The sequence below is a fragment of the Rhinatrema bivittatum genome, chromosome 7 (genome assembly GCF_901001135.1).
Source record: "Rhinatrema bivittatum chromosome 7, aRhiBiv1.1, whole genome shotgun sequence".
Taxonomy (NCBI): Eukaryota; Metazoa; Chordata; class Amphibia; order Gymnophiona; family Rhinatrematidae; genus Rhinatrema; species Rhinatrema bivittatum.
The window spans coordinates 90720970-90734084 of NC_042621.1; the positions used below are offsets into that span (position 1 = coordinate 90720970).

The 13115-nt window shown below is 43.6% G+C and overlaps 1 protein-coding gene across 1 annotated transcript in view; it reads right to left on the bottom strand.

The window, feature by feature from the left end:
* MBTPS1 (membrane bound transcription factor peptidase, site 1) overlaps nucleotides 1-13115 on the bottom strand; it is a 297566-nt gene that overhangs the window by 33302 nt on the left and 251149 nt on the right. Inside the window, exons 18-19 of the mRNA XM_029608668.1 lie at nucleotides 7599-7676; nucleotides 1739-1879 (exon numbers count right to left, since the gene is read on the bottom strand). Of these exons, the coding sequence (XP_029464528.1) occupies nucleotides 1739-1879; nucleotides 7599-7676 (219 nt within the window). The remainder of the gene's footprint in view (nucleotides 1-1738; nucleotides 1880-7598; nucleotides 7677-13115) is intronic.

Below are 13115 nucleotides of genomic sequence, written 5' to 3' on the forward strand. Positions count from 1 at the left end.
GCAGATAGTGATAAATTGCAGGAGGACCTTGCAAGACTGGGCATTCAAATGGCAGGCGAAATTTAACGTGGACAAGTGCAAGGTGATGCATTTAGAGAAAAATAACCCATATTGTAGTTACACGATGTTAGGTTTCATGTTAAGAGTTATCACCTATGAAAAAGATCTAGGCATCATAGTGGATAATACACTGAAACAGTCTGCTCAGTCGGATGCAGTGGGCAAAAAAGCCAACAATGTCAGAAATTATTAGGAAGGGAATGGTGAATAAAATGAAGACAGTCATAATGCCCCTGTATCACTCCATGGATGAGACTGTACATCAAGTACTGTGCTCAGTTCTAGTCACATCTCAAAAAAGATATAGCTGCACTGGAGAAGGTACAGAGAAGGGCAACCAAAATGATAAAGGGGATGGAACAGCTCCCCTGTGAGGAAAGACTAAAGAGGTTAGGGCTGTTCAGCTTGGAGAAGAGACGGCTGAGGGGGGATATGATAGAGGTGTTTAAAATCATGAGAGGTCTAGAACGGGTAGATGTGAATCGGTTATTTACTCTTTCGGATAATAGAAAGCGTATTGGGCACTCCATGAAGTTAGCATGTGGCACATTTAAAACTAATCGGAGAAAGTTCTTTTTCACTCAACACACAATCTCTGGAATTCATTGCCAGAGGATGTGGTTAAGGAAGTTAGCTTAGCTAGTTTAAAAAAGATTTCCTGGAGGAGAAGTCCATACATTTCTATTAGTCAAGCTGACTTGGGAAATAACCGCTGGTTATTACCAGCATTAGTAGCATAGATCTATTTAATGTTTGGGTTCTTGCCAGGTACTTTATCTTGGATTGGGCACTGTTGGAAACAGGATGCTGAGCTTGATGGACCCTCAGCCTGACCCAGAATGGCAACTTCTTATGTTCTGGAACCCTGCAATCACGGGCCCTAAATCCTGTCACTAGATGTCACCCTCCACAGGATCCCTAGCCCCAGCTGACTCAGGGAGCAAAAGACCCAACTCAGGTACTGATCTGGATACTTTCCACATGGCAGTGCTAAGGCAGTCCCATCAGCTGAACTTTGTCATTACCTGGCTTCCTTGAGATCTCTGACAATGATCTACTGTAGAACACAGGGTGTTTGAATCTCAAGTAATTTTATCATAGGGAATGGGATTTCTAAACTATTATGCAAAAATAATGCTACATGCATTCTTTTAATCTAAAGCTAATATTACAGATTATAATAATTGTTAAAATGTCAGAGTTATCAGTCAGAAAAGGACTGCAAGGAATAATGGCCTGAACTGTCCACCCTGTCAGGCTTTATTGTACAGTTCTGACTCTACATAAAGGTGAATAGCATAAAAGTGACTTTTTAAGAAGTGCAGCAGAAAAACCTTTTTCCCTCCTTTGCCAAGTAGAGGAATTTCTTCCTTCAGATCTTCAACTGGTAAACAAGTAGCAAGCGAACAAGATATCTCACAGAGCTAGATAGAATCTAGATCACCTCCTTCCAAGAATCTTTACAAAGTTACATGCAAAATCATTCCGTTAGGTATGCTATAAATACAGTTCTAAGGAAATGATGTAAAGGAGGAGTTTCTAGGCTCTGAGACTTGATGCTTTGTGATTTTTCTACTCTGCATGCTTGCTCCAGACCCATCAGTGCCACAAGATTAAAACATGAAAAATCCCAACATGTGTCATCTTCCCCACTCTTTGAGAATATAATAGTTCAAACCTTTCTGCCTGTGGCTATCGTCCAAGCAGTTAGAGTCTCCATAAAGTATTATTCTGCCTCCACCTTCTGAAGGAACTTGGTAAAATCCCAAGATGGGAACATTTTTAACAATGGAGGTTTCCTGCTTTAAAACCTCAAGTCCTAGAAAAAGCAAAACAAAGGAAGAGAGTTTTAAAAACCCCATTCAAACAAAACCCGACAATAATTTGAAGACCTATGGCAATGACAGTGAACCTGTTATACTTGGTTGTTTTGAAGCATAAAACATCTAGAATTACCAAGCTCAGGAGTGCCAAACATCAATGGGACTTCAAGCACCTGCAACAGGGAGTTTCTTAAATCACTCATGCCATCGGTTCATTACCCCTACTACAGTGCATTCAGGCAGTATTCAGACCTCTTCACTTTTTCCACATTTTGTTATGTTACCATGTTATTCTAAAATGGATAATTTGCATTTTTTTTCCTTCTTCTATCTACACACAATACCACATAATGACAAAGCAAAATCAGATTTGGAGAAATTTGTGTAAATCAATTAAAAAACAAAACAAAGCTGAAATATCACATTTAAAATAAGCATCTAGACTCTCTGCTATGACACTCAAAGTTGTACTCAGGTACATCCTGTTTCCATTGATCATCCTTGAGATTTTTCTCCAACTTGAGTCCACCTGTGGTGAATTCAATTGATTGGACAGGATTTGCAAAGGCACACACCTGTCTATATAAGGTCCCACAGCTGACAGTGTATGTCAGAGCAAAAATCAAAGCCATGAAGTCAAAGGAATTGTCTGTAAACCTCTGCGACAGGACTGTGTTGAGGCACAGATCAGGGAAAGGGTACAAAAAAATAGCATTCTCTTGCCTACTGCCTGCCACTGCCCATTGCTTTCAACCAGGACTACTCTCTTGCCTGCTGCCTGCCACTGCCCATTGCTTTGGATCCAGACTATGTTCTTCTCACTGCCTGCCCCAACCCTTGGCTTGTAGCCGGTGATTCTCTGACTGCTGCCTGCTCAGACCTCAGCTTGACCTTGGACTCTCTTCTTTGCCTCTGCTCTCTGGGACCATTTCTTAAGCCCTGCCAGCCCCTGGAACGCAAAGGCTCAACCTGCGGGGAACGGGGCTGGTACAGGTGAAGCCCCAGCTCTGTCCCAGCCCAGAGCATGTCTGCCAGTTGTCGGCGTGGGCCTAGTAGATTCACCTCCTGGGCTGCGCCAACCACGCCACAGCACAAGGGTCCACTTCCATTACACCACCATTATGATACAGGATAGTTCTATGGTTATGATAATCTGAACTCCATGCAGGCACCACACTAGTACATACACAGTATGAGTACAGCACAAATAGTCTAACTCAGCTGGCTACAAAGTACAAGATGTGGCTACAATACAGAGGTTCAGCTTTGCTATTCCAATAATCAAAAATATATTAGGACAAAAAGGGAACCTAAGAATAAGAACAAACAAGAAAGCACCAGAGACAAGGAGGAGACCTGTTGATACATTGAGGATTCTAGCTACTATTGCTTTTTTAAATAATAAAAGTAACAAAATAATGTTTGTACAGAAAATCTTAGTAAAAATTTGTTATGACCGTTGGCTGCTGATTGGCTGCGACTGCGTCTACTTACATCCTGCACCGTTCTCCTGCCCTCCCCGGGTCTGTTCGCGGCACAGGCTAGTCTCCACTGCCACGTTCCTCATGGTTCCTCGTGGCAGCCAAGATGCCGCCACCGCCACCCACGTCAACTCCAGGCCTTCCTAGGCATGTGCACGCGCCACCAGGCCCTCCTTTGAAGCCTCTTCGGCAGGAACCTCGGGGCGTCCCTGATTGATGATGTCATCGGATCAATGTACTTAAGCTCCACCTTCGCCCCCAGCAAGCCAATTTGGCAACGAGTTCTGTACATCTCTACAAGCTCCCGCCTCCATGATCCTGTGGCTACACTATCGGACTCCTTGGACTTTGGACTCTGGTACCCGCTCCTCGGGGGCCAGTGTGCGCATTCTACGGGGACTTGGTCTCCTGGGCTCCCCCTCTCCTCGGGCTGGCCCTGCGCCTCCTGAAGTCTTACCCTGCAAGGCTCCCTGCCCCTGGAACAACTTTACCACTCGGGAGTTCTACCTCGGTGCTTCCCCGCTCCTCGGGGATGTGTCTTCGTGCTATACAAGAGACTGTCAGCGCTTCCCCGCTCCTCAGGGCAGTGCTCCCGTGCTAGACTGTCAGTGCTTCCCGCTCCTCGGGGTCTAGCATATGTCATCATTGGAGACCTGACTCTGGCTTCCCTGCTCCGCGGGGTTGGCCTACATCATTGCATCAGCACCTCCTTCACTGCACTGCTCCGACCCTCGGGGTTGCCTCTCCAGAATACCTCCTGCACGGCCAGTCTCGCGCCTCCTGCTCTGCGGCCTGCCTAGCACCTTCCCCCCCCCGGGGATCTCTGCCCAGGTATTATCTCCAGCCTGTCTACCTATTGTGGGAATGCCTCCTGGCTCCTCGGGACCTCTCCACAGTCTCACCCAGAGCTCCCTGCTGTGCCTGACCTCGCCTCCCGACGATGTGGACCTGGGGGCTCCTCCCCACAGGTGGTAACAACTCTCATCTTGGGCCAAAGGTCCACATACCCACAAACCATAACAAAAATATTACTTTACAGCAGAACTATAGATTTTGTAAAATTACTGTAAAATTTGCCACCTCGAAATCTTGCCGCCTGAAGTGGCCGCCTGCATCATTATAGAGCTTCCCCTACTCCCGCTGGCCAAAGCAGGGCAGGTGTTGAGAAAATGCAGTGAGAATAATTTCCGCTGTCACAGAGATGGGAGGGGAGCACCAAGAGCAATGGGAGCAGACCCATGGAGGGGACCACTGCCACTATTGCTACCGCCACATGGAAAAAATTTAACAGTATGAAAGAGAGTTTCAGAGGAGAGGATGTGCCTGCTGCAGAAAAAAACCTGCTGCGGGGCTGATGTTGGTTGCAGCGGCTCCACAAGCACGGGGCTGCTGCGACCAAATGCGATTACCCCAGCCTCAGCTGTGACTTTTTTTTTTTTAATGGTTTCATGCAGCCATTTTACCATCGAGGGGTGGGGATGTACCAGCAGTAGGACACCCAACAGCTTACTCCAATGACGCAAATAGCAAAATCGGGTGATCTCGCTCCAATGCACTGTGCGCTCCCTTTTCCGGGCTAGTGGATTCAGGCAGGAGGAGGGGCATATATTGTCAGGCAGAGGCACGCCCGAATGTGATAGGCTGCTGGCTGCAGACTACTGATGAGATCAGCCAATGAACTGGCGGTATGCAAGAGATCAAAGAAAAGAAGGCACTTGTTGGAGAGGGGACTAAAAAACACCATTACATTGCATTGGCCGCAGCACCCCTAAGTCATGGCATGTAATCGCCAGGGTCAAACACCCCAAAAGCTGGCTATGAATACAGGGGGGCCAGATTTTCAAAGGGGTACGCGCGTAAGATATGCGTGTACCCCCCGAAAACCTGGCCCAAACACCCCCTGCGCGCGGCGCACAAAGCCCCAGGACGCGCGTAAGTCCCGGGGCTTTCCTGGGGGGGGGAGGGGCGTGACGCGTTCAGCGCATCATCCGGGGCGGCGCCGCGGGGCATGGTTTCGGCCTGGGGGGCATTCCGGGGGCGTGGCCATGGTCTCCGGACCAGCCCCCGGAGCGCAGCAGCCGGCCCGGCAGGCGTAACTTTCGTGATAGAGGTGGGGGGGGTGTTAGGTAGGGGAAGGGCGAAGGAAAGTTCCCTCTGAGGCCGCTCCGATTTCGGAGCGGCCTCGGAGGGAACGGAGGCAGGCTGTGCATTTTGGGCAGCCTTGCGCGCGCCGACCCCGGATTTTAATGGATGTGCGTATCTATTGAAATCCCGCGTACTCTCGTTCGCGCCTGGTGCGCGAACAAAAGTACGCGTGTGCGCAGATTTATAAAATCTGCCCCAGGGTGAGCAGGCATGGCAGGGAGGTTTGGGGGGTACTTTTGCCGCCTCAAAATCTTGCCGCCTCAGGCGGCTTCCTCACCCTGCCTCATTATAAAACCGCCCCTATTACCGCCAATAGTTTAGATGTATCCACTTTTTTGGAGACTTCTCAGGATGATATTCCAATTAGGTCCTTGTGGTTGATCTCCTTTAGTTCAGATTTGATGTTTAAATAATATTTCAATTATAAAGAAGTTTTCTTTCGTGGTCAAAAAGTGCAGGTGATCCCGGATGCAGCCCGATTGATTCAATTTAGAAGGAGAATTTATTTCCAGATAAAACAAGGATTACTGCATTTGGGGAGCTAATTTTTTTTTTTTTTTCAAAAAAGATCCTGTGCAAATATATTGTATGTTATCAAGCGAACGAGTTCATTTTAGGTAACCCTTCTCATTTGGAGGCTTTGATAGATAAGAATGTGGTTAATTATTTTCCTTTTCAATGCCAAGGTTTATAGGATGGGTGGTGGGGGGGGGGGTTCATATTAGTTGAAATTTCTGGCCTGTGTGTTATTTTGAAATCTTGGAGGACAGTAGTCAAAAAAAAAAGTTGAGCACCTAAATTTAGGTCCCTAAATCAGTCACCTATTTTCAGCTGAACTTAGGAATCTTTCAGCAGAAAATTATAATGTATTTTTATTTATGTTATTTTCTGTATATTCCAGAACAATCTGTTCACTGTAGAGTCCAACAAAATATATATAAAATAACAAAATATTACATCTTGATAAACAGATTCTCAAGACTACAGACATTTACAAAATCACTCTCTTTTATACACTTGTGTAACAGCATGGCCTTAAGTCTCTTACACAAGTGTAATTTAGGGCTGCTATTCATTTAGGCTCCTAAACTTGGTGCTTAGTGCTGAAAATCAGTGCCAAGCACCTATTTCTCTGTGCTTAACTCCATCCAATAGCCACCCACTTTCTAGGACCCCAAAATTTAGAAGCTTATTGAAAACTAGGAGCATAAATGTATGTACACTGCCCTAATACATTTTTAAAGGGGTCAATATAGGAGCCTAGCCACAAAAGTTAAACCGGCGTGAAGGCCTCTAGCTAAACTTCAGTATATAAAAGCTTAAAAATAAATAAATAAATAAAATAAAAGTTAAGAGCCTAAACCCTTTGAAAACTGCCCCATTTAAGGTACTTTTTATTTTTCTTTGTTCTTACCTGTTTCCCACTAATAAGGACTTGTCATGTACTATGCAATGGGATTATTCTATTTCCAGGGATGTTTTGTTGTTTTGGAGCTAAATGCTGAATTGTGTACATGTTATGAAACGAAAATTTAAAAAAAAAGTAAATTACCAGAGAAGGCTGGGCTTTAAAAAAAAAAAAAAATTGCTTTAAAAAAGATAACCAAATTTTTACTTTATAATGGGAACTTAGCTTTAGATATTATTGCATGCATACAATTCCTACTGTATAGTGATATCAGTGCAATACCATATATAGAACTGCATACATGCTATATTATATCATAAACCAGCTGTCCACTACCTCACTTCTATTGAAATAAAATGAAAAAGAGCATAGTAAAAATACTTATAGGAAAAAATATTTAATGAAGGAATGATTTTTAATACATTTTATTTCCAAAAGTACAGCCTCCTAAGGTATTCATTTACAGTAATATTCATAAAAATGTACAGCCAAATGCTTTTAAGATATATAATGTAACACCCTCCTCCCCCTGAACATTTCATAGAGGTGGGGGAATATAAAAATATTTGAATTAAATAAATAAGTAGATAAATAAATATATAGAAATTCTAATTTGGGAAAGTCTCAGGAATTCAACAGACAAATGATTAATGAAGACGACTATGTTTTTAAGCCTTATACCTTGGTCCTTAAGTGTGTGTACAATTACTGTGCCATCTTCTGGGAACTTTGCTATGCTGCAACCTGATGCATAGTACACTGTGAAAAATAAAATATGTGCAGAGTTAGAATGCCTTTTCAAGACATCATCATCCTTATGGGTAGCTAGCGTTTATTTTATTTATTTAGATATTTATCATCCACTATATCAGGGGTCAGGAACCTATGGCTCGGGAGCCAGATATGGCTCTTTTGATGGCTGCATCTGGCTCGCAGACAAATCTTTAATAAAAAAGTAAAAATCTAACAAAATCCCCCACCCTCCTGACGCCCCAAGACCTCCAAAATTAATTTACTACAACCCCCACCCTCCTGACCCCCCCAAGACTTGCCAAAAGTCCCTGGTGGTCCAGCGGGTGTCCAGGAGCAGTCTGGGAGCGATCTCCTGGACTTGGGCTGTCGGCTGCCAGTAGTCAAAATGGCGCCGACCGCCCTTTGCCCTTACTATGTCACAGGGGCTACCACCGCCATTGGTCGACCCCAGTGACATAGTGAGGGCAAAGGGCCGTCGGCGCCATTTTGACTACTGGCAGCCGACAACCCAAGTCCAGGAGATCGTTCCCAGACCCCTGCTGGACCACCAGGGACTTTTGGCAGGTCTTTGGGGGGGGGGGGGTCAGGAGGGTGGGAGGTTGTAGTAAATTAATTTTGGAGGTCTTGGGGGGCGTCAGGAGGGTGGGGGGGTTTGTTAGATTTTTACTTTTTTATTAAAGATTTGACTGCGAGTCCTGGACCCCCGCTGGATCACCAGGGACTTTTGGCAGGTCTTGGGGGGGGGGGGGTTAGGAGGATGGGGGTTTGTAGTAAATTAATTTGGCAGGTCTTGGGGGCGTCAGGAGAGTAGGGGGTTGTAGTAAATTAATTTGGTAGGTCTTGGGGGAGTCAGGAGGGTGGGGGGTTGTAGTTAGTATGGTTCTCATGGAATTACATTTTAAAATATGTGGCGTTCATGGCTCTCTCAGCCAAAAAGGTTCCCGACCCCTGCGCTATATCAAAGGTTCTATGTGCATTACAATTAAAACATTCATAAATCAATAACCAGTCAAGACAAATAATATCAACAAAAAAAACACTACTGAGGTGTCATTAAATTAATGCTTCTTACAATAAAATGCCATTAATACGGGACAGATAGTACATGATCACAGTAAAACAGTGGCAACAGAAAACTGCATACCATCAAATATTCAGCTCTGTGAGCTCAACCTTGCTGCCTTGAAAGCCTGAATGAATAAAAAAATGTTCAAATGTTTTCTAAAAGTTATCAGATCTCAGTTCTTAAATTCTCAGGTACCACGTTCCAGAGAAAGATGCTTGCTATAGTGAAGGTTTTCTACTCCCACAATGTGTAACGCTGAGATTATCTTCAGATTTTTCTCTGCCCATTGGAGTAGCAGCTCCACTTCCTTTCCTATCTGAAGACTCCTGGTACCATCTTGATGCTCTTCATACACTATTGCCATGGTATTCTTGGACATTTTCCTGACTGCATGACCTTTCAATCTTGAGCCAAAATGAATCAATGACCCTGGGTCTGTAAACAATTAGTGGACCATTTTTACTCCATCAGCGCCTAGCAGCCCTGACCAACCTTGACCTAGACAATGAGCTCCTCATCCTGACAGACTCATATCTGTCATCACCATCATACAGACATGAGTCTCAGAAAAGTGAGTTAATCTCACAGAGGGAACAGCCAGTAAGTTCTTACCTGAGGACCACAATGAACATGGATGCCAATAGATTTTCAGCAAAGCACTATCCCAAATTCAAGGCCTTATGGATTAGGGTTAAGACTTTGAATTTGATGCCCATTTGAATGGGCAGCCAATGAAGAGAAGTCAGGATGGGAGAAATGTGATTACTAAGTTTAGCTCCAGTTAAAACCCTAACGTTTGCATTCTGAACAATTTGGAATGCCCTAATGATAGTTAGAGGTAAGCCTAGATATATCGAAATAGAATAATCTAAAGAGGTAAGAATCAGCACCTGGAAAATTGATGGAAAATCTTCAAAGGAAAAGAAAAGGCTTTAATCTACGAAGGTAATATAATTAAAACAAAACAAAAAAAAACCAAACATTCTTAACATTTCAACATGTGCACAGCAAAAGGGAAGTATCAAAAATAACACTAAATTATGTATCTGCTGAAAAACTGGTGCCTGATAATCCTCAAAATAAAAAGAATGGTTTCTTACCTGATAATTTTCTTTCCTAGAGTCCAGTCAGAGCAGTCCAGATGCATAGATTATGCCCACTGACCAGTTGATGGAGGCAAAGAATAATAGTTGGCACATATATATATATATATATATATATGTGCCAACCTCAGCCTGCCAGTATTACCTGTAATAAGATAACTGGAAATTTAAGACCCATATTGTATAGCAAAACATTTAACATCCATACTTTTTTTTTTTCTTAATCAATAAGCTTCCAAAACCCAACTAACCCCAAGAATGGATCAGTAAATTGAAAACAAGAATTACAAGCATACAAGAACACTCACCTGCACTTGCAGAAATTCTCACGTATATCATTTCTTCGCATGTCAAGAACAGAACACAACCAAAGGTTTGGCAGAAAAAGGAGGGTCCTGGACTGGTCTGACTGGATTCAAGGAAAGGAAATTATCAGGAAAGAACTAATTTCACCTTCTTCATCATCCAGTCAGACCAGTCCAGTCACATGGGATGTACCCAAGCTACTTCTGAATAGAGTAGGCCCCTACCAAACCCACTCTTAGCAATTCAGCAGCAAAGGAAACTTCCTGTCGAGCCCCCACATCCATAATGCTTTGAAAAAGTATGCAAAGATGACAAATCGCTGTTTTGCAAATATCCAGAAGAGATACAGACCTAAGCTGTGCCCAAGTAGCCACCTGAGCCCTATTCAAACGAGCCCTGACCAGACAGGGTTAAAGGTTTACCACTATTCACATATGCTGCCTGAATGACTTCCTTAATCCAACGTGCTAGAAAGGCTTTACTAGTCACTTTACCCTTCTGAAGATCACAGAACAAAACCAAGATGATCCAATTTCCTGAAGGCATTAGTGATCATAAAGTCTCTCAACAATATCCTTCTCACATCCAAGCTATGAAGAGAGCTGTAATTATTGCCTTTTGAATGCCTAACAATGACCGTAAAAACATACCTGATACACATGAAAAGATTACACCACTTTTGGAAGACAGGAGGGTATCGTACAAATTTTACCCATCTCCTTAGAGATCTCCAAAAAAGGTCCCCTGCAAGAAAACACCTGCATCTCTGAATTTTTACTGGCAAAGCAAATAGATACAAGAAAACACTGCCTTCAAGGCAAGCAACCTAATCGATGCCTTGGATAGGTCAAACTGTGCACCTGATAAAGTCAATACCAAATTAAGATCCCAAGAGGGAAAGGAAGCGACATTAGGAACCTAATATATTTCATCTCCCTAAGAAAATGTGACACATCCAGATAAGAAGACAAAGGCTTTCCATTTAGTATGCAATAGCAGTTACCTGGACTTCAAGGAATTAAGCACTAAGCAGTTTCACAGACCTTTCTGCAGAAATTCAAGAACCATGGGCACCAAGGCCTCTCTAGGAGTCAAGCACCTATCAACACACCATTGCTCAATATCTCTTTCAGCATGCACATAGGCTAAGGAAGTGGAAGACCTTCCTGACCTTCAAAAGAGTATTAACCACGTACTGTGTATAACCCTTTTTTTGTCTCAAGGGCCAAGCTGCAAGACAAAACTAATCCAGATCTTGGTGTAGAAGTGGACCTTGAGACACGATTTTCTTGTGTTGAGGAAATTACAACTGAAGTCCATGAACCAGCCATATGAGATCTGCTTAACAAGGATGTCTTAGCCAGTGCGAAGCTATTAGAATTACCAGACTTGGATGGTTTGAGATCCATTGAAGCATCCCTCTGACCAGGGGTCACAGAGGAAAAATGTACAGAACCTGTCCAGCAGCCAAGACTGAACCAGAATGCCCAGACTGTTCGAACAACTCTTTTCTATGACTGAAAAACATGCACAATTTCACGTTTTTGGAAGCTGCCATCAGATCCATAAGAAGGCGGCTTCACCTGTCCATGATCTGTGCGAATGCCTCCTGGATCCACCAGGCGATGACTGGGGAAATCTACTTGCATGTTTTCTATTCTTACAAGGTGTAATGCTGAGATTATCTTCAGATTTTTCTCTCCCCATCTGAGCAGCAGCTCCGCTTCCTCTCCTACCTGAAGACTCCTGATACCATCTTGATGCTCTACATCCACCACTACCATGGCATTGTTGGACATTATCCTGACTGCATGACCTCTCAATCTTGAGCCAAAATGAATCAATGGCCCTTGTCTGTAAACAACCTTGACCTAGACAATGAGCTCCTCATCCTGACAGACTCACATTTGTTATCACCATCATCCAGACAGGGGGCTCTAGGTTCACACCTAAGGTCAGGTGGTCAAATTGCATCCACCTCTGCAAAACTTGTACATGATCATTATTGGTACTGGTAACAGAATGAAGTAATCCTGAGACTGGGGATTCCATCTGGATAATAAGGTTCTCTGCAGGGGCCTAATATGAGTTCTCACCCAAGGCACTAGATGTAAGGTCAGTGACATAGAACTGAGAAGCTGCAGATAACTCCACACAGTGGAAAGCCTGGTTGATAGTAAAGACTGAACTTGCTGGTGTAGCTTGAGAATTTAAGCTGTTAAATGAACACAACTTTTCTTCGTATTGAAAAAAGGCCCTAGATATTCCAAAGACTGAGAAGGTATCAGATTGCTTTTGGAAAAGTTGACTATCAATCCCAATTCCTGCAACAACTGAATTACTCTCTTGGTGACCAGCTTGTTTTCCTTCTCTAACTTTGCCCTTACCAGCAAGTCGCCCACATAGGAGTGAATCAGAATTCCTTTTTTCCATAAGGCCACAGCCATAACTACCAACTCCTTAAAAAAAATAAAAAAAAAAATATATATATATATATGAGGAGCCAAAACCAACCCTAAAGAAGAGCCTGAAACTAGTACTTCTCCCCCAGCATTTTAAAACAAAGGAACCTCTGATACTCTCTTCTTATTGGGATACGAAGGTAAGCCTCTATCAGAAATTCACTTTGCTGTTAGAATGACCAACCTCAAGATCTCCATTCAGAAATGAGTCACCTGCAGGAGCTTACTGATATGCTTCAAGTCCAGTATGAGGACCACAAAGTAAATCAAATAATGCCCCAGTCCTCAATGCAATGGTTGTACTGGAACTCGAGGAGGCACGTGAATGTCACTTTTACCAATTCCCGCTTCACCATAGAGGGACAGGGGAAAACACCAAAGCATCTGAAACTGAGGAGGAGGACTCCAGAGAGTAACCATCTTGAATGACTTCCAAGACCCACTGACCTCAAGTAATCTGGGACCACCTCTGATAAAACCTTGACAGATGACCCGAGGATCCATCTTT